General features: G+C 43.6%; 1 protein-coding gene across 5 annotated transcripts in view; it reads right to left on the minus strand.

The window, feature by feature from the left end:
* TMCC3 (transmembrane and coiled-coil domain family 3) overlaps nt 1-20,934 on the minus strand; it is a 152,439-nt gene that overhangs the window by 36,589 nt on the left and 94,916 nt on the right. The window contains exon 1 of one of the 5 annotated variants that reach the window (XM_077339072.1): nt 12,170-12,430. The exons of the other annotated variants lie outside the window; for them this stretch is intronic. Coding sequence (XP_077195187.1) covers nt 12,170-12,247 — 78 coding nt within the window. The 5' untranslated portion in view covers nt 12,248-12,430. Of the gene's footprint in view, nt 1-12,169; nt 12,431-20,934 lie in introns of those variants that run through there. 5 annotated transcript variants of the gene reach the window in all.

The raw sequence follows: 20,934 nt of genomic DNA on the forward strand, positions 1-20,934 counted from the left end.
TCCGTAGTAGCAACTCACAATTGTTTGTTTGTTTATAGCCTGCCGCCCCACAATAAAACTCTCCATAAAACAGTAAAAGTAATCCCGACCCAGCGGAGAAAAACTCCTCCTCATGTCCCTGCACGATGGACTACCAATAACCTAGTGATCTCAGGGAAACAGTTGGAAAGTGGGTGGGCAGTTACTCTACCCCCTTTGGGGGGGAGGGACAAATCTTAATTTCCCTGGCCTCAACCTGGCAGAAGAAATATCTGTATTTACAGATACACAAGTTACGTACAAAATCTGCCAACAGATATTAACAATTACCAAGAGAAAATGTGAATTACAAATCTGGGATAACATAAAGAAATATCAGTAATCATTCTATTTCAATGTGACACTTTTTCTTCAGACATTGCTTCTGTAATCAATTTTAATGAATCTAGAGTTTTCCTCTTAACCACAAAGGGGTGGATGATCCAAAAGTGGTTGAACTTGTGTACATACAAGTTATGTCTAGGTAGACTTATGCCATGCAATCCATACCCTTTATCTCATACAGACATTGCAAACAGGGTGAACAGTCACAATCCCCCCCTTCACATGATTATCCAATCAGTTTTGATCATCTAAATCAGACTGTTTTTTTTTGGGGGGGGGGAGCTGAGAAAATGCAGCAGAATGGGCTGAGAAACAGAAGGTGGTGCCATCAGAGCAAGGCTACATTGGCTTGGCAACCTCTTTGGCCAAGAAGGATGAAAAATGATTTTGAGAACAATCAAATCCTGGAACGTGTCAAGTAATAATAAATCGAAGTGTACATTCAGAACATTTTTTCCTGATCACCAAGCCTGCTCCCAGGGAGTTACGAACATGGACAAGACTGTTATGGCAAATGATATGGATTTCAGATAGGTACACTTTTGAATACTAAGCTCTGCTCTAAACTGAAATGGCCTACCACATACCGTATGCTAGCCAAATGATGTCATGTGAACTTCCCTTTCCCCCTTCACATGCTTTAAGTAACAGAATTTGCCAATTCCATCTCCAGTGCAACTGAGAAAAAATGTGCAGTTTCTCGGATAACAAACACTACAGCTCCTCAATTTTGCAATATTCTGCAGCTGTAAAAGAAACGGTGTATTTGTTGTCATACAATTTATGTGTTAAGGCACAGACTGTTTCCACTAGTAAGAAATAGAGATAGTCACAGCAAATCCAAAGTACAGTTTGATTAATCAGTTAGCCAGTGAGTTCATACATCCTGCAAAAAGTATCTTGTGACTTTTGATTTGTCATTTCAGTACTTAAAGCACAAAACACGCTATATATTCATATTGACAGTTATGATAAATTGGCAGCAGGAAATCAGATTTTCAGCAAATTGAGGCTTTTATGCAAGAACATCAGAGGGACAATAAGTTCAGTTCAGCAAATGAATTAAGACTGTGTGGTAATTTAAGGAAAATGTGTACAATGGAGGAAATTGCCCACATTTCTTTTTGTTAGAGCCAAATAGATACGCACCCAGGAACAGTGTAAAGCCTAGGATACCAGGACAATGCATGAAGTTGGATTACTTAAGATTCCTTCTTAACACTGCAGCTGATTCCCAGGAAATTACTGGAAAAAAGGAAAAAACTTCCAGCCTAGCCAAGTCTCCAATTGCTTATGACTGAACTCTTAATCTGAACAGACAATGGAAATGAACAAACAGCTAAAAAGCTCCATCTAGTCTAGCAAATATATTTCCCATCTAGCCAATGTATGTGTTCATACAAAGCTCCTCTCCACATGAATGGAATGGAACTGCATTCTAGCGATCTTGACCTGTAGTGGAGTTTTCACTACTTGACTGGCCCATCAAACAGAAGTGGCATCAAATCTAGTAATTTTAAAAATACTTTATTTAAAACAAGCCATACTAAAACGCATGGTTCAGTATTCTCAATCCACCAGAACTGCCTGAAAGCTTCCCTGGGGATGGAGTCTGGGTTACAAAGGGCAACAAGGAAAATGGAACTGGCTACCTACTAATGTCAGGATTGCTTCTGACTAAACTTTAGTGCTGAGTAACAAATCAGTGTCTATTCCAAGAAGTGAACCTGACAGTCTCTTTTACACAGTGATGCTGTGCCAGCTGGCATTGCATCTGAACACTCTGCACAGAGACAACGGTAATGAAAAGAGAGTAAATTACTGCTTCTTAGTTGCGTGTGTCAAGAAACTGGCCTTGTTTAGGCATTTGGATCAGGCTTTGAGGTCTAGTTAAGTTATAGAAAGTTCCTCTTTGGAAAGTTAATGTCACTATGATTTGCAGTTTCTAGAGAGGGATAATGGGAAAGATGTAGTCAAGCACAGGTGCGTAGAACCGTAGAATCATAGAATCACAGAGTTGGAAAGGGTCATACAGGCAATCTAGTCCAACCCCCTGCTCAATGCAGGATCAGCCCAAAGTATCCTAAGGCATCCAAGAAAAGTGTGTATCCAACCTTTGCTTGAAGACTGCCAGTGAGGGGGAGCTCACCACCTCCTTAGGCATCCTATTCCACTGCTGAACTACTCTGACTGTGAATTTTTTTTCTCCTGATATCTAGCCTATATCGTTGTACTTGTAGTTTAAACCCATTACTGCGTGTCACTTTCTCTGCAGCCAACGGGAACAGCTTCCTACCCTCCTCCAAGTGACAACCTTTCAAATACTTAAAGAGGGCTATCATGTCCCCTCTCAACCTCCTTTTCTCCAGGCTGAACATTCCCAAGTCCCTCAACCAATCTTCATAGGGCTTGGTCCCTTGGCCCCAGATCATCCTCGTTGCTGTCCTCTATACCCTTTCAATTTTATCTACGTCCTTCTTGAAGTGAAGCCTCCAGAACTGCACACAGTACTCCAGGTGTGGTCTGACCAGTGCCGTATACAATGGGACTATGACATCTTGTGATTTTGATGTGCAAGTGAAATTATGGCCTGAGAGCTTTAAAACCAGAGGCCCAAGAGGAAGTTTCACACTAATTTTCCATCTTATTAGCACAAGGAACCCAGGGCATGGGAAAGTTGCTTGATGGTGAATACATCACGAAAAAAAGGACGGTTCAAAATTATTGTAACAGAAAACAGAACCTATCCTGGGCTATACTAAACAATTTCACAATAAATATAAATAAACGTTTCTTATCTCTTCTTTTATATATATATGTATATTAGAACAACCAGAACGGCCTCTAGATTGAACCGTTTTCAATTGGGTTTTCCTCAGTGGTTGTTTTTCAACTTATTGTATTGTTAATGAAGTCCTTCAAAAGGATCAAGTTTTCCTCTCAGAATTTAAATTATATATATGTGGCCTTTGGCTCCCAAGTTCGGGGAGGTCTAGTCAAAAGACTCTTCCCTGATGGTGAATACATGTCAGAAGCAGATGTATGTGCTCACATGCCTTAGCAACACACCTGACTGGTCAAATAAAACCAGGTCAGCTACCAGCAGCAAGACCATTCACTCTATTTTGTCACTTCTAGCCATTCTTTTCCCTATAGGTTGGGCCTTTATCATCATCATCATCATCATCATCATCATCATCTAATTTATATCCCGCCTCCCCCCAGAGGCTCGAGGCAGGTCACATAAAATCACTCTCTTAAAAACAGTAACAAGAACAATAAAACACAGTACACCAATCACAACAAGGCAAGACAAGAATGGCGGCCAGGTTCATGCAACTAACCCAATTTCCATAACCCCACTAAAAGGAAGAAAAAAAGGTGGGGCTGATGGCACACGCAACCACCACATTTGTGAGGGGGGGGCGATTTCCCTTGATGCCCGATCTCAATGAAAAGCCTGGCGGAAGAGCTCCGTCCTGCAGGCCCTGCGGAATGTTGAAAGTTCCCGCGAGGCCCGCAGCTTGTACAGCTAGAATATCTGCTGCTGGGATTTTGGACATTGTATCTTCAATCTGGCCAGATAACACTTAGATCAGAGGACTAAATTTGAATGTATTTTTGGGTGTAGTCTGCATGGGTTTTTTTAACCTATTCCCAGTCCAAATAAATCCCTGCCGTCTACACTGAATTAGATTTCCATTTTGATTTGGGGCACTTAAATTTTCCCTCTGCATCATGCATGATTGATCCAGAGTGACCCTACCTTTCCCCCATGATATCCAGAAGTGAATGTAACCTTAGATATTTGAAAAATTGTCACTAATAAGTTTGCAGATTCCTGCTTTTTGTTAATTAAGTTCCCTCTCCATGCCTCATAGCAAAGCAGTCTTCCCTGATTGGCCAGGGCATCAGTTCAAAGACTTCCTGATTGCAAGGCTTGTCTTAAATCCCTAACCTCTCAGCAGAGATTTGCCTCTTGGACTTATTCCCCCTTCTTCCAAACTGTCTCCAATCCTCCCCCCGACCCCTCCAATTCAAGAAAAGAGACACCTATTGTGCTTGGCTCCCCTCCCCACTCTGAGCTTTCCCAATAAAATGCAGAACACTTTCTGTTTCAATTGGGAGGGGGGAATAGAGGAAGACCCGAGTTCAAATTGATCTGAATTCAGCAGGATCCACAACAGAAAAAACAAAGTTAAGTGCAGAATCAGCCTAAGTAAGCCATGTGACTGTATTACATTTTTTCCCTATTTTACTTGCTTCTATAGTTGTACACTTTACCAACTGTCTTTTAATAAACTTTATTAATTATGTTAATGTGTTATTTTGTACCAAATACCTTAGCTTATAGCTACAGCTATAAAAATCTAAGAACATGTTGAATCAGGCCAATGACTTATCCAGTCCAACATTCTGTGTCACACAGTGGCCAAACCCCAGATTCTATTATGAGGTCCACAAATGGACCCAGAACTTGAGAAGCACTCCCACAATTGCCCCCTAAGCAACAAGAATAAAGTGCACCACTGCCCCAGACATAATGTTCAGTCTATATTTTATGGCTAATAATAACCTTTGTTCCATGTGATTATTCAATCCCCTCTTGACACTGTCTATACTAGTAGCCACCATCACTTTCTGCTGCAGTGAATTCCACAGGTTAATTATTCTTGCTTCCTTTTCTCTGTTCTGAGCTTACTGTGCAGTAATTTCATTGAGTACCTATGAGTTCTTGTATTCTGAGAAAGGGGGAAAGTACTTCTTTCTGTATCCCATGCATAATTCTGTAAACCTCTGTAATGTCACACCTCACTTGTCACTTTTCTGAGCTAAAAAGCCCTAACGTCTTCAACCTTTCTTCATAGGATAGCTGCTCCATACCTGTAATCATTTCAGTTGCCCTTTTGTGCACCTTTTCCAAAGTATTCCAAATGAAGCCACATCATAGATTTATATGGGGCATTTATTATAGTGGCTGGTTCATTTTCGGTCCCCTTCCTAATAATCCTCAACATAGCATTTGACATTTTTATAGCAGTCAGACACTCAGTCAACATCTTCAGTGAGTTATCTACCAAACTTCAAGATCTCTCTCCTGGTCAGTTGCCACCACTTTGGACCCCTTTAATGTAATAGGTGGTGTGGGGGGGTGTTGCCCCAATATGCACTACTTGACAGTTGCACACATTGAACCTCATTTGCCTTGTTGACATCCACTCGCCCAGCCTCAGCAAATCCCTCTGAGCTCCTCAGTCCTCCCTGTTTCTCACCACCCTGTACAACTTAATGTCACCTGCAAATTAAGCCACTTCACTGCTTACTCCCAACTCCAAATAATTAACGAACAGGGTAAAAAGCACCAGACCTAGTATGCACTGGGTACCATACTGCTTACCACCTTCCATGTGAAAACTGCGGACATGAGGAATCCTTCAGGGGGCAATTCTTTCCCTCATATGTTTTAACATCTATATGTTAAACCTTTTGCTCGACTGGGTATCTTTCCGTGTCAAGGTGTGGAGTGTGTGAAAAGCTGCTGGGCATTTTATTTACTTGGGGGGGTATAATCTGGAATGTGATGCATTATACCCCCACCCCCAAGAAGTAAATATAATGCCCAGCACTATTGACACACTTCACTTTGGCATGGAGAGATTCCCAGCTTGCTGTGTCCTACTTCTAAATATGCCAGCCACAGTTACAGGTGGGACTAAAAATTCAGGGACTAAAAATTAACAGACCATGGCCATACAGCCCGGAAAACCCACAACAACCAATAACTTGCCTCCTTAAAACTCAAGGAAACTGATCACAAACAAATAAAAGCAGTAATATAAAGCAAAAGTTACCTGTTCACCAACCGTAGAAGGGGGTCCCTTCTGAAGGAATATTCGCCCTTTCTTCTGCATAGTACCCTGTTTCCCCTTGATTTTCATGCTTCCTGACTGCAGCAAGGCTGCCATTCTTGAAGTAGAATACATCTAACAAGTCTGCAAGTGATTTTCTGTTTCTCCACGTCAGCCACCTTGGCCTCAAGGATGCAAACTCATTCTCTGAGAATCAAGAGTTCCTTGCACCAAGCACCCATGACTTCTGTCCAGTTTGCAGACAGTCAGTGCAATATATTGAATACTCCCAATGACCTGTTGGCATTCTCCCAACATAATTGCTTTAAAAATATACATCCATTTTTTATAGATTTACTATTTACATATATTTTTTGTAGAAAGTGTACTCACCCTTCTAGGGATGTAGGGAGACTAGCGCCCTGGCTTCCTCAACCTGCTACTGAACTCACCTGTTTATTCCCTTGTTCCACTCACTTTGTCATTGGAGATTGGACACCCTGGAGTGAGATGTACTACTTCACAGAGCTGTAGCTTTAACAAATGCATGTCCTGAGTGGCCAATGCCAGGCAAGCACAACCTTACTGACATGCTTCAAGGCTTGATTTCTATAATTAAAATGCATGGGGAAGGGACAGGACTAGCTACAATCACCGGGCTACTACAATAATGTGACTTGCATAACGCACCCAGGCCCAGATTCTGAGGATTGTTCAACAGCAGCCACCACAAGAAACCTTCTTGGTGTAGAATTCAGACTGGGATCTGGGAGACCAAGGTTCAAATCCCCAGTGTTAACAATTTTAATTCTGCAATAAAACCTCTGATCTCTTGAGACAATACATCTATGCTTGATTCCCCTTTAACTATTTGATCACGTATCTGCAGGTCTGTTTCTCTTAATCTTAAATCTAGGTAAGATTGGCAGTCTCTTTCCTTCCATACTTCTCTACCTTCAGTTCCAAACCATGTGCTCTGCCACATACTTCGAAGAACAGGGGAACTGGTACTTCCAAAGCTGATTACAAGAAGCCCCCTCTGCTCTTTGAGAAACTAACAGTGCAGTCCTAAAAAGAATGAACACTTCTAAGTCATTTCAAGTCAACACTTAGGGATTGCACAGTGAATATATAACATCTCCATATAATCAGGAGGAGTTTGGTGAAGGGAAATAAAACCCACCCTTAATCATAGAAGTCCACCAATGACAATATATAACGTATGAACTGAGGCTGTGTCCCAAGAATGCTAGAGCTAGTCGTGGTAACTGGAGCTATACTACTTTTGCCAAATCAGTTGGTCTTAGAGACTGTGATGAGGAGAACTCAGTGGCAGCTAGAGAGGAAGTTGGTGCTGTGGCTGGAGCCGGCAATGGTGGTGGTAAAGGCTATTTCAAAAAAGTCAACTCACACTCAGGAGAAGCAGCCTTTACTAGCTCAACTCAGGTACTATTAGGGAAAACCTGGGTTACAATTCATTATGGACAATGGGTGGAGGTGGCATCCCCTCTTAGCCTTCAGCAGGGGCTAGGTAGGATGGGCAGGGAGGGTCTTTAACAGGCATGCCATGGAGAACCTGGATTAGGGTGGAGCCAGACATTTTGGGGTAGGTAGGGAATGATGTAACTTCTAGGTAACACTGTATGTGAACGAGACCTTGGGGTACTTGTGGATTGAAAACTAAACATGAGCAGGCAGTGTGATGCAGCGGTAAAAAAGGCGAATGCCATTTTGGGCTGTATCAACAGAGGCATCACATCAAAATCACAAGATGTCATAGTCCCATTGTATACGGCACTGGTCAGACCACACCTGGAGTACTGTGTGCAGTTCTGGAGGCCTCACTTCAAGAAGGACGTAGATAAAATTGAAAGGGTACAGAGGAGAGCGACGAAGATGATCTGGGGCCAAGGGACCAAGCCCTATGAAGATAGGTTGAGGGACTTGGGAATGTTCAGCCTGGAGAAAAGGAGGTTGAGAGGGGACATGATAGCCCTCTTTAAGTATTTGAAAGGTTGTCACTTGGAGGAGGGGCAGGATGCTGTTTCCGTTGGCTGCATAGGAGAGGACACGCAGTAATGGGTTTAAACTTCAAGTACAATATAGGCTAGATATCAGGAAAAAAAATTTCACAGAGTAGTTCAGCAGTGGAATAGGCTGACTAAGGAGGTGGTGAGCTCCCCCTCACTGGTAGTCTTCAAGCAAAGATTGGATACACACTTTTCTTGGATGCTTTAGGATGCTTAGGGCTGATCCTGCGTTGAGCAGGAGGTTGGACTAGATGGCCTGTATGGCCCCTTCCAACTCTATGATTCTATGATTCTGGCTCCTGGTCAGGGTGCTACTCTGTAACATGGCAAGTGGGAAAGTAAATTATATAGTTAGTCAGCTGTTGTCTCATGGGTTGTTTTTGGGGTGGGCCAGGGATAAGCAGCCACCTCCCAGCATGCCACGCTCACTGGAGATTCTTAGTGAGAACTACTTTCAAAACAGCTGACAAGCAGGAAGGAAATAACACTCTCAAAAATCACCTTATTTTATTTGTTTATAGTTCCAGAGATCACATTAATCATTATAGAGACCAGAAATCCATTAATGCAGGATTTAGTGGATGGGAGACACTTTCCCCCCAGTGATCATGCCAGATTTCTTTTAACTTAAAATATCAAGTTCTTATGACTCTATACAAAATTCAGCGTTTTCAATAAGTGAGTAACACTTGATGCAAGCCAATATAAATGCTATGTTGACAGTATGCCAACAATCAAAATCCCAGCAACTGGTTTTATTTTAAGACATTCAATTAAGCAAAAACAATTTAAACATACAATCTCATGATTTAATGCAACTGAAGGATCAGGAAGAGAGACTAGAAGGGCAATCCTAAATAGTATTATACCCCTCTAAGCTAGCTGAAGTCAAGGGATTCAGAATGCTGATAACTCTGTTTAGGATCACATTGTGTGATTTTGTACAGGAAGATTATTTCCTTTCCCAGATACATAATCCAACTGCTTCAAGCTGTGAAATTCATTTATTTTGAAGCACTAAATATCTCATCAGAGAGGAGAGGAAAAGAACAAATATTTCTGCTGAAAGCCAAAACTAGCAAGGACAAATTACAACACAGATATTTAGAAACTATTTCCTTTGTTTTTACTGGACAACAATAGCACTACTCAGAGAAGACTGGAAGAAACTTGCCCACAGCCTAGCTAAAACTGTTGTCTTGTTTCTAGAAGTCAATCCCACAGACTAAATTAAATGCTGAGCTAGTAGTGCTTGTAAATTATATATGATTTTAATGCAGCCTCGATTATGGTTTTTCTGCAGGTCCCTTTTTTTTGTCAGAGACCTCTGTATACAAAAAAGCGGCATGTTCACTATAATATATTTTTAAAAAACGTTTCTCACAAAAAAAGCCATGGTCAGGTATGACTCCCCACAAATATACACACTGGAAAATAACTGAATGTTCATTTTTCATGTATAATGGCATCCATTCAATGTACATGCTTATTCCTATGTGGAAGTAATATACAATTTATTTTTAAAACAATACATGTAAATCAGACTTCTTTATCTAAAGGAATACAAATGCCTATTGTGCAACAAAACCATTTTGAGTTTTGTTCCTAATATTACAGGGTTCCCTCTGACCAGGGTTCCCTCTAAGCTGTGCATATGAGCGGAGCTGCTCATTAATACAGGAAGTCCCTGCTCAATAGCAAACTGGAACTACACTGTCTTTTGCACTGCTCATTGCCCATTTTACAATTGCAGTGGCTATTGTCTGCTCCAGATATGAACAGCTCCACTCACTACAGGGGAAAAAAATTAGAGGGAACACTGCCTTGGATACTCCCCCCCCCCCCCCCAACACACACAATGTGTATTGTATATAATATTAGAAGCAGGTTATTTATTTACATTATTTATAAGACCACCTTTCTCACTTGGGCTCAAGGCAGATTACAAAGAGTGAGACAATACAATCAACATCAACATAGAGAATATTCAATAATAGGATTTAGATTGTAAAACTAGCCAGCGACCTAAAAACAGAACTGAAGCAAAGCATAAGGATTAAAATGACACATTAAATGATGCAAAATTCCACAGTAGGATCCTAGTTTCAACAAGCTATACACAGTAGTATAGACCAGCTGCCCCCAACCCCTGGTACGTGCCCTGGTACCAGACCGTGGATCAGTTGGTATCGGGCCGCAGCTCCTCATTGTCCTCCTCCCCGGCTGCTGCCTCGGGGGCTGCCCTGCCACTCTGCCGCCAGCTCACCTTTGGTGCTGTCCAGCGGCCGCCATGGCTGGGGCTCCCCCTTGGCGTGGCACTGTGCAGCAGCTGCTGGCAGCGCCCCCCAGAGGGCAGCAGGAAGTCAGGGGTGCCAGCGGGCAAGCAAGCGGAGCAGGGGCTCAAGCAGCGGCGACATCCCTCGGCAAAAGACTACCCCCCTCAGGCCTCAGTAAAATTGTCGTTGACCGGTCCCCAGTGATAAAAAGCTTGGGGACCACTGGTATAGACCACAGTCCCTAATAATTTTCCAAATTATTTTCTAAAGTAATTTTTTGAACTGGATTATAAATGGTCTGCTGATATAATTTGTTCCACATTTTTTTCTTTAAACCCATCTTACTGTGAAACTTTCATATTACCTATCCCATTCATAAGCAATCTGTCACAGTACACTCGAGATAATCCAAGAGCTATTTCCTAGATTGCTTTTTGCTCTTGTCATGCTTACATTTACTTTCTACTTCTGAACTACTCATTTCAACGTCTGACTGCACTTCTGGCCTTGCACAATTTCAATTCTGTCAAAGGAACTGAAAGTCAAAGTCACTGGCTTTAAAACAAGACTGTAAGCAAACAGCGCAAAACAGATATTGCAAAAGAACCAGCATTAACAATTGACAACAAGAAGCCCTGCGAGGAGTTTTCATTTTGAAGTAGTCTGTAACAAATATAGATCTGTATGAGAGCTCTTGCGAAGGGCTCATGTGTACCTCTAGTTTCTGGTAAAAACCAATTCCTCCCTCCAAGTATTGCAGTATGATTGTAACTGTTGACTTCGCATGGATAAGGCTGCTACACCTGTAGCCCTGGCACTGACTGGACAGTTTCTGTGGATTGGCAGACAGCACGTCACCAATCTCACCTCTGTGCACCTGTGCCATTTTCAAATCTGGCAGGTAAGTGGACCCACAATGCCCTCCTTTTCTACTATCTGCTCAGCATTGCATGCCTACAACATTTTCTTAAAGAAGAACTACATTGGCAAGCTACAACATCCAGGAGCAAGGTTAGCCCTGCCTCCTTTCATCATAGAGGCAGTCGGGATCCCAAAGTGATGATGCTCCACCTATATGTGTACGTGCTGTAATTCATTCGACTCCTTCAGGTCTCTCTTGCCCGGCCTCATCAGCCACCCCTCAACATTCCAAACTGCCCCCTAAGGCTTCTTTAAGAACACCTCAAGAGTGAGGGTAGTGCTAGCTGCTTCCGCCACCTCTGCTCAGAGACCATGTTCATGCTGAGCCAAGGGCACCCTAAACATCTTTCCCACTAACTGTGCGCAGCAGTCCCAGGCCAGGTGTTTAAGGTCCACCCAGCACACAGGCAGAGGTGCCGGCTCCATCCCACCAGGTGCTGGCATTCCCAGCGGCTCTTCCGCCGGCCCGGCAAGTTGAAACCTGACACTTGACACATCACGGAGGCATGCACTGGAGCTGGGCTTGGGTGCTGCGAGGTGACAAATGCCTCTGGGAACACCCTCAAGAGAGGAAACGGGCTCTCCCGAAACGAAACGCATGGCAAGGGCGTCAGGTGTGTGTTGGGGGTGGAAAGTTTGGCAGCCTTGATTCTCGCCCGGCGCCGTCCTGGAAGGCGCCGGGGAGGACAGAGAAACTGGACGTTGGGAGGGACGGACGGCAGGGGCTTACCCGGGTCTTGAAGCGCCGGTGCCTCTCCGGGTCGGAGTACGTCCTGTCCACAGCCAGCGCGGTATCGCTGCCAGGCATGTCCGCTGCCTGCTGCCCGGCGCCCTTCGCCACGGAGCTGCTTTGCCAACCCCCCGGCCAGAAGGGACGCCGGCCCCGGAGTTGGCGTGGCTCGCGCTGGGCAGCCGCACCGACCGAGCGAGGCTGGAGCGGCGGGCCAGAAGGCGAGCGGGAGGGCACGCCCACCAGCGGCACGCTAAACGCCCTTAACCCTTCCGCAGTCTCGCAGCGCCCCTTCCTGAAGAGCGCCGGGCAGGAAGCGCGTCCAGGCAGGGCAAGGAAGGATCTGCGGCTGGCGCGCCAGGAACACAGAGCGAGCAATTTCCGACCACTCTCTCGGGATGGAAGTGGGAGAAAGGGGCTGCCTTCCACAAACTAAGCTTGATGCATACGTACGGCTCCCCCCCCTCCCCCTCCCCCTCCCCCTCCCCCTCCCCACACACACACTCCATGTATTTTGGGGCTATGCTCCCCCCCCCCCCCAAAGAAAGAGGTAGCAGTCACCGTGGAGTTGAGCATTATTGTTCTGAGAAGTGGAAGCATCTTGTCTAAGGCAAATTCAAAGGAAACGATCCACAACACATGACAGGAAACTGAACCCACCACCTAAGATAGGAGCAGGCATTTGTCTCTGCACTTCTTTTAGGCTTAACTGGAAACTGTAGCAAGATAATAAGCCACCTTCCTTTAACCACCAAGTTGGACTGCCTGTTAACGCAATCTGAGTCAGTCCAGGTGGGCCAATGGCCTGGAGGAGGACCTCCACAACAGCAAGTGCAAGAGCTGGTCAGAATAATCCTCATGGAGCAGGCCAGTTCCACCTCACTTGGGACCACCCCACAACAGCCACCAGCACTCCTTCCTTCTTTCACAGGGCTGGGCCTTTAAGGTCATTCATTAAGACCACTAGAAGAGATGTATCCCAGTGTTGAGGAACAACCCTGGATCTGGAGTAAAAGAATTACTGCTGCTATCATGTTGCTGTCAGATTCAACATATATGTAAGTAGATATTTGCCCAGAAAATTGTCACATTCAATGTGATGATAGCTAGTAAGTGGAAACTTACTCCTGACAAGATGGAGGTACTACCAGTGGAGAGGAAGACTGATGCAGGTATAGATGTATCTATTCTGGCTGATTAGATTCAGGGTTTGTGGGTATTTCTTGGATGAGCAGGGGGAAGCTATGGCCAAGAGGCCCTTACATCTGCTTTGGTATTGTCTTTGCTGTACATAAAAGGCCCTCGCTAACATCCAGAGTAGATCAATGCACTGTATATGGGGCTGTTCTTGAAGAGTGTCTGGACAACAACTGGTGCAAATTGCTGCAAAAATGCTGACTGGAATGGACTGTAGAGGACTTACCACTCCAGGCTTGTTCCCTCTACACTGGTTTTCAATTTAATTTCAGACCCTATTTAAGGTGCTAGTATTGACCTTTAAAGTTCTATATGGCTTGGGGCCAATGTACCCTAGGGACTGCCTACTCCCAACCATTACAGTCATCTCTAGATTCCCTGTTTTAAATTGTCCCCATCATCTGAGGCTACATAGATAGCAACATGAGAAAAGGTCTTCTTAGTTGTGGTACAACTGTATAAATCCCTCCCTGATGATATTCATTGTCCCTTTCTGGCATGCTTTTTTGCCAGTCAGTGAAGAGTTTTTTTACTTGACAGTCTCTCATTGATTCCTCTTGCCTGTTTATGTTTTCAGTTGTTACCGACAGATCTATTAGCTTATCACAGGAACACTGATGTAAACAACCATTAAAGATAGTATATGGATGAATAAGCCTTGCCAATAAAAATAAGCATGGCTTCTGCAAAGGTAATCCTGTTTTACCAATCTCACAATGTCCGGACCATTCAATAAAACTTATTTGGCAGTTTCAAGATGAATGAAAAAAGTGCTTCTTTATGTAATGCTTAATTACAGAATTCAAGATCACAAATGTGGTCTTTTAAAAAAAAGAGTAGGCCACCATACAAGATATAGCTCGTATAATTCTTTTAAAAACTAATCCAAGACAGTGGCCCCATCACCACTATGAAAATAATTAGTTCCATATAATCAGGCTTAGATTTCTTCAAGGTTAAAATAAAAAAATGTTTTCTGGATTCATCCTATAGTAGTATTTTTAGTATACAAAAAAAAAAGTACATGGCCAATAAATGCCTAGGGTGACAGATGAGCTTATATGCTTTGTAGAAGAAAACCATTTGTCACAGTGATCAATCTAAATTTCTAAATTTTCTTTTATTTTTCCCTTTTCTTCCATGCTGTATTGAAGGATAATCTAAAGCACATTTTCTGCTTTTCTCAAAAATTGTTGGACTGTGTATTTCAATTAGTATTTATGAAACTGAAAAGTATTGTGCTATGCAGAAATAATGCAGGCATCTCTGTCCTCCTGCATCCACTTTTTTCTGCTCCTTTTCTTAAATACACAAATAAATCTATATCATTTAAGTCCTTATATATCCCCCAAGGCAGTGGTCCCCAACCTTTATTAGGCTGGGGACCGGCAGGGCATCGGGCCGCGCCCGCAGGGCCCGCGGCCACGCCCACGCTTTGGGCCATGGCCGCGCCCGGCTGCGCCCGTGGGCCGCGCCCGCGGATCGGGCCGCGCCCGCGAGCCGCGCCCACTGATCGGGCCGCGCCCGCGAGCCGCGCCCGGCCGCGCCCGTGGGCCGCACCCGCGGATCGGGCCGCGCCCGCGAGCCGCGCCCGTGGATCGGGCCGCACCCGCGGACCGCGCGGGCGCGGCCTGCACGGGCGCAGCCGGCCCTGATTCCCTCTCCCCGCCCTCCCGCAGTAAGTAGCTTCCCGGGTTTTTTACTGCGGGGTTTTTTTACTGCGGGGGGGGGCGGGGAGAGGGAGCCGCGGCCCGGCGCCTTGGCCTTTGCGGCCCGGCGCCTTGGCCTTTGCGGCCCGGCGCCTTGGCCTTTGCGGCCCGGCGCCGGGCCGCGGCCCGCAGGTTGGGGACCACTGCCCCAAGGAGTTGAAAATATGGTGAGCAGAACCTATTCAAGATCCCCAGCCCCAAAGATGTCAAACTGTCCTTTTGGTCTCTGGCCCCTGCCTAGTGGAACGTTCTCCCTGGAAAGACCACGGCCCTGCAGGACTTGGGATAGTTCCCCAGGGCCTATAAAACACAACTGTTCTGCTAGGCCTACAGTTGAAGGCCACAAGTGACACAAATTCTGGCCTCCCTGCCCAAAACATCAGCCAAGCTTACACCATACTTGGCATATGCACCACCATAATGGAAAATTATAGGCAGTTTTAAATTAATTTCATTTTAGAATGTTTTAAAATGGCAGCATAAGTAAAAACAGTTGAAAAGCAATGTTTTAAATCTAAGTTGACTCATTGTTTCAATACCAAAATGCAGAAAGTTCTTAAAGGTGACACAATTTGGCATTGCAGTCTAATGGAATCAAGGAAATGTACTAAATACTGAAAATGTGCCTAAAATGTCAAGTTATACAAAAAGATCGTTGGCTTCTGATTTCCTAATTTGCCTTGGCAAATCTGTTTATAAAATGTTTATTTGTACCAGAGCTCTAGGGTCAGTCCTAGATATGAGCCTGGTTCTCCCCCCCCCCCCCCAATCATGCTGCCTCCTTAACCAAGGAGGTAAACTGACCAGACGGCATGCCTTCTATGGTTGCTAAGCAACCTCATCCTGCTTCCTGGGGGTGAAAGGGCCCCAGAATGGTAGTCTACTTAGCTTCAAGAGAGTATCATTCAACTGAATTAGGCATTTCTGAGCTGACAGGACTGACTATATCACATTTCTGTACAGTACGTTTGACTTGGGAACTGGTACATTTTTAAAGCACCAACAAAATGTGTTTTGCTAGTTCACCACAGATATTCATATTTATTTAGCACCAACTATCTGCTGCTCCACTGTGCCAAGGATGCAAAGCGCATAGCGCCTTCTTAGAAGGGTTTCAGTTACAAGATGAGATGAGAGTTTAGAGATTATAAGCAAATAGTGATTAATGGGAGAATTAACAAGGAATTATTGTGAGACTACTGTGCTTCAGAAAAAGGTTTTGTTAAAAGAACTGGGTCTAAAGCAGACACTTGGAGGATGAAAGAAAAGCAGTGCCAAGGCCTGAAAATGTGTGGAATATGGCAAAAGACAATAGCAGGGGTGTAGGACACGAACACAAATGGAGGACTAGCAACAAAACATAAGAAGCTTAAAACAAGACACAAGGTGATATGTATAATATTTATACCCTTGCCTTATTTCCTTAGACTGGGTTGAAGTGCTTTAAAATTAAGACCTAGAAGCTTAGGTAGAATGCCTCAAGGAGCCAGTTTGTAAGGTCCCAAGAGACTTCATAGTATATTTTTCATTCCAGCCTTTCTCTAAGGAATTCAGAACGACATAGATTATCCCCTCCTCCACTGCACTCACAACAACCCTGTAAATTAGATTAGGCTTCTCCTGGTTTTCTGAATCATAGCCATAACAGGACAAGATTGGTTAACAACAGCATTCTGAATGGGTTAAAGAAATAGCAGGAAGGAAGAAATTAGATGCAACTAAAATATGAACGTAAACAAGCAGGCTGTGCAGTGCTTCCTGAAGATCTCCAAGGAGCCCCCCCCCCCCCCGTTCTTCAGGGAGCCCATTCCACAGAGCTGGAGCCACAATGGAAAAGGATCCAACTCTGGTTGACACCAGATGGGCCACTTTAAGGGATATGATAGCAGACAAATGTGTGGCTGATTGCCACTACTGGTGCACAGGGACACATGGAATGAAAGGGCTTTAAAAGTGATAAGCAGCAGATGCTGGAGAGGTTACTGCTGTTGTCTGTGGACCCTGTATGTGGACTACTCAGTGTCATCTGAATAGCCATTTTCAGAGATCAGATGCTGGTGTAATGTTCTGATTCTTATGTTCATTCAATCATGTCATCTCCCCAAAGCCTCTTGTTTTACAGTCTCGTTTGCTACTTCATTTGCCATGAGAACAGGATCACTGAAGGAGGATGGGTCTCTTTTCAAAGGCATGTAACACTTCTGCTTGTCACCTAAATTCATCGGCAAAACATACTTTATACCTTTTAATATCCACCATTGTAAAGTCATGTCATATTATAAAATATCTACACACACCTTTTTAATCTTGTAATAATTTCAAATAAAGCCCATCTATGTGATTAGTTTCAATTTAAAGTTTCACACCAGAATTTCAATTTCAGTTTCAATTAAAGTTTCAGTTTTAAGTTTCACACCAAAAACAAATCTGTGGATACCAACACTGGTTATTAGATAGTCTTATAGGCAATCAAATATACTTAAATCACAGAGTTGGAAGGGGCCATGCAGGCCATCTAGTCTAACCCCATGCTCAATGCAGAGTCAGCCTAGCATACATGAAAGATATCTGTCCAGTTACCACTTAAAGACCGCTAGTGAGGGGGAGCTTACCACCTCCTCAGGCAGCCAGTTCCACTACTGAACTACTTTGTGTGAAATCCCCCACCCCCGTTATCTGGCTACATGTAACAAGGGCTAACCATGTGATTCTACCTATGTTATACTGAACAAAACAATGCTTTCATTTACCTCATATGACTTTGAAGTCATAGATCTATTTCCTGTTCAAATACCACTGCCAAATAATTCTTAGGCAATGCAAAGCATACTCTCAAGGCATGAATTCTGCTTCAGATTATATTTATGCTTATTATCTTTCATCGCACACAACTACAGTAATGAATTAACAGAAATATAGACAAAGGTAACATAAAAATACATACAGATTTGTTATATTTAACTGTAAGAAAATATTAGAGCTAAAAGCTTTTAGCAGTTATTGTATACTAGCTTGAAAGCCCGTTCCTAAGAACGGGCTTTGAAAGGGCTCCCCTGGTCCCTCCCCTGCCCATGTTGCTCAAGGTGGCTTTGGGCCGCTCAGATCAAGTGGCGTGGGTGGGGGGCTGGCCAACTTGTCAGCAGGCCTGGGATGACAGAGGTCATTAGCAGGGCGGGACTGGACGGAGGTCACTAACAGGGCAGGATGGGATGTAGGTCGTTAGCAGGGCGGGACTGGACAGAGGTCATTAGCAGCCTGGGATGGAGCTCGTTAGCGGCTTGGAGGGCTTGTCCCCTCCTCCACCACCCTTCACCTTGGGCCCTCTCCCCTCACCTGCTGCTGGCTCCAGCAACATGCCACATCTGAAAGCAGGAATGGAGGCCGGGAGCTGTAGGGGCAGGGGCAATCAGGGTGCACTGGCCGCCCCAGACACGTTTCCACCCCCCAGGCTGTTTCACAAATATTAAGAGGAACAATGGATAAAGATTGCAGTGGGGGGTGGTATATAAGCTGAATAAATAAAATAAGCAACATAAATAAAAGCAACATAAACATGTGTTTTTAAAAATGCAGTTTGCATACAAAATCTAGTCTGGCAACCTAGACCCCAGATAATTGTGTGCCATAATAAACCAATGTCACAAGTAATTGGCTAAGTTGTTGATAAGGTTGCAAATCATAATGGTTTGACATGTGAGTCAAGTCTGCTTCACTTCCCCAGTTTGAAAATTACCTGGGTTTTGCTGTAGGTTTTAGTCATGATCTGTAAAATGGAAAAACCACACTAGTGCTTATTTCAACTCATAGCCTATGGCTATTAAGTTAAGCTATTTAATATTATTAAATCTATTTTTGTTGTTGACAGAGGAAACAGTTCAGGCCTTATCTGTCCAATCTCACAATAGCAGATGTGCAAGAAATCACAAAGAGGAGATTTGTGTGTCTGTGCTTTCTTCTTCCCAGTATTTGATGAACTGGAGGAATTAAGGTCTCAAAGTAACTATCCAAATACTATTTAGCCTGCCATGTAATAACAATCATCAGCAGAAACCATCAGTGCCAGCTCTAAATTAGCCAGCAAATGGGCCACAACTGTATGACACAGGACATGTTATCTTTCACAAGAAAGATGTACAAGGTACACCAATGTACATTCCAAATTTTTGTCATTCTTCCATAATCACCCTAAATGAAATATTTGAGCTGCTCAAGCACAGGCTGATGATTCTTTATTCAGCTACCATGAAAATACACCGTGTTTGTACAATTACAAGCTCTTGATCAAGATGGCCTAGAATTCTGCATGAAAACCAGTCTGCCACAACCCAATGATGCACTTACAATGAGAAAACAACCTTAGGCAGTTTTTAATTGAAAGCCCATAAGAAAGTTTATTCTAGTATAGGAGAGCAAACAGGCAAACAGGCAAATGATCACAACAGGCAATCCTTGTTTAAGATAGGATAGAATTATAGAGTCAGAATACATATAGGTTCTGGCCCTTGAAAAATGTGTTGGTATTAAAGATGCCACTAGGCTCTAAAATTGTTCTGCTGCTTCAGACCAACACAGCTACCCGCTTGAACTTTCAGTCAATGAAAAATCTGTTGGTCTTAAAGTTGCCACTGGACTCTAAATTTGTTCCCCAATCCCTTCACTCAGACATTTTTCATACCAAAAGATGCTCCCATGGAAAAGCCCTTTTATCCACTAAAGTGAATGCAACTCAGGATTTGACGCCTGCTTTGCTGAACTCAAGGCCATTTGACTGCCTTTCAGACACTACACAGGCCTCCTTGAAATAACAGTAATAAAAATCCCAAGTGATCAGGGAAGGGTGAGAATAAACAGGCACAACATGGAAAAATACCAAGAGACCCCTCAGAGGAAGGGGTCCCCTGGCTGATGGCACTGGCGGCAATAAGACACAGGGTTTTGAGATAGTGTTACGAATATGGCTTTTATTCCTGTTTTATCTTTTAAAAAATAAACCTTGAATCTACCTCTGAGAAAGGTAGGTAAAAATGCAGTAAAGTAAATAAACAAAGCCAGCCACCCTGACATCTATATTTGGGCAATTGCTGATGAAACTATTGCAGTATCTTCTGCAATCACCAATACTAACCACATCTCAAACAAGGCTTTACCTACTGATCTGCAGGTCACTGATCTGTAATACATTTGAACAGCTGGGTTATGTTTACTCTCCTCAGATACATATGGAAAGGAAAAGGTTTTCAGGGGTGTAAAAGAAGTCCTCCCATCCATATTTATTACTCTGTCATGCAGGCTAACTAGAGCTTTGGCTTTTATACTTTGCATAGGAGAAGAGCCACAGTGGTAGAGCACCTGCTTTGCAGAAATGCCTGTTCAGTCTCTCCTGTTAAAATATGTCTCTGTCTCAGATCTGGAAAGCCACTGCCAAAGTTGGCAGTGCAGAACTCAACTAGAGCACCTGCTTTGCAAAAATGCCTGTTCAGTCCCTGGCATCTCCTGTTAAAAAATGTTTCTGTCTCAAACCTGAAAACCATTGCCAAAGTTGGCTATGCTGAACTCACCTAGTGGCCTAGCTTGGTATAAGACAGCACCATATGTCTGTACCTAATTGCTTTTTTTAACATAGTTACTGCTCAGGGAATTTTCACTGATGCAATAAATGCAGCTCAGTTTGTAAACAGCAGGGCTGTTCTAAGTAGGATGATACAGTACAGCTGAAAGCACTTGAAATTTTTGTGTGTCTAGAAATAACAGTATCAGCCACTATTAGCACATTTTCAGCCACAAATCTAAAACAGAGTAGTGTGGATATAAAGGCTATTCATAATCTTGAACCAAAGTGATACCAGGCTACTCACTAAG

Source organism: Paroedura picta, chromosome 5, assembly GCF_049243985.1.
Source record: "Paroedura picta isolate Pp20150507F chromosome 5, Ppicta_v3.0, whole genome shotgun sequence".
Classification (NCBI taxonomy): domain Eukaryota; kingdom Metazoa; phylum Chordata; class Lepidosauria; order Squamata; family Gekkonidae; genus Paroedura; species Paroedura picta.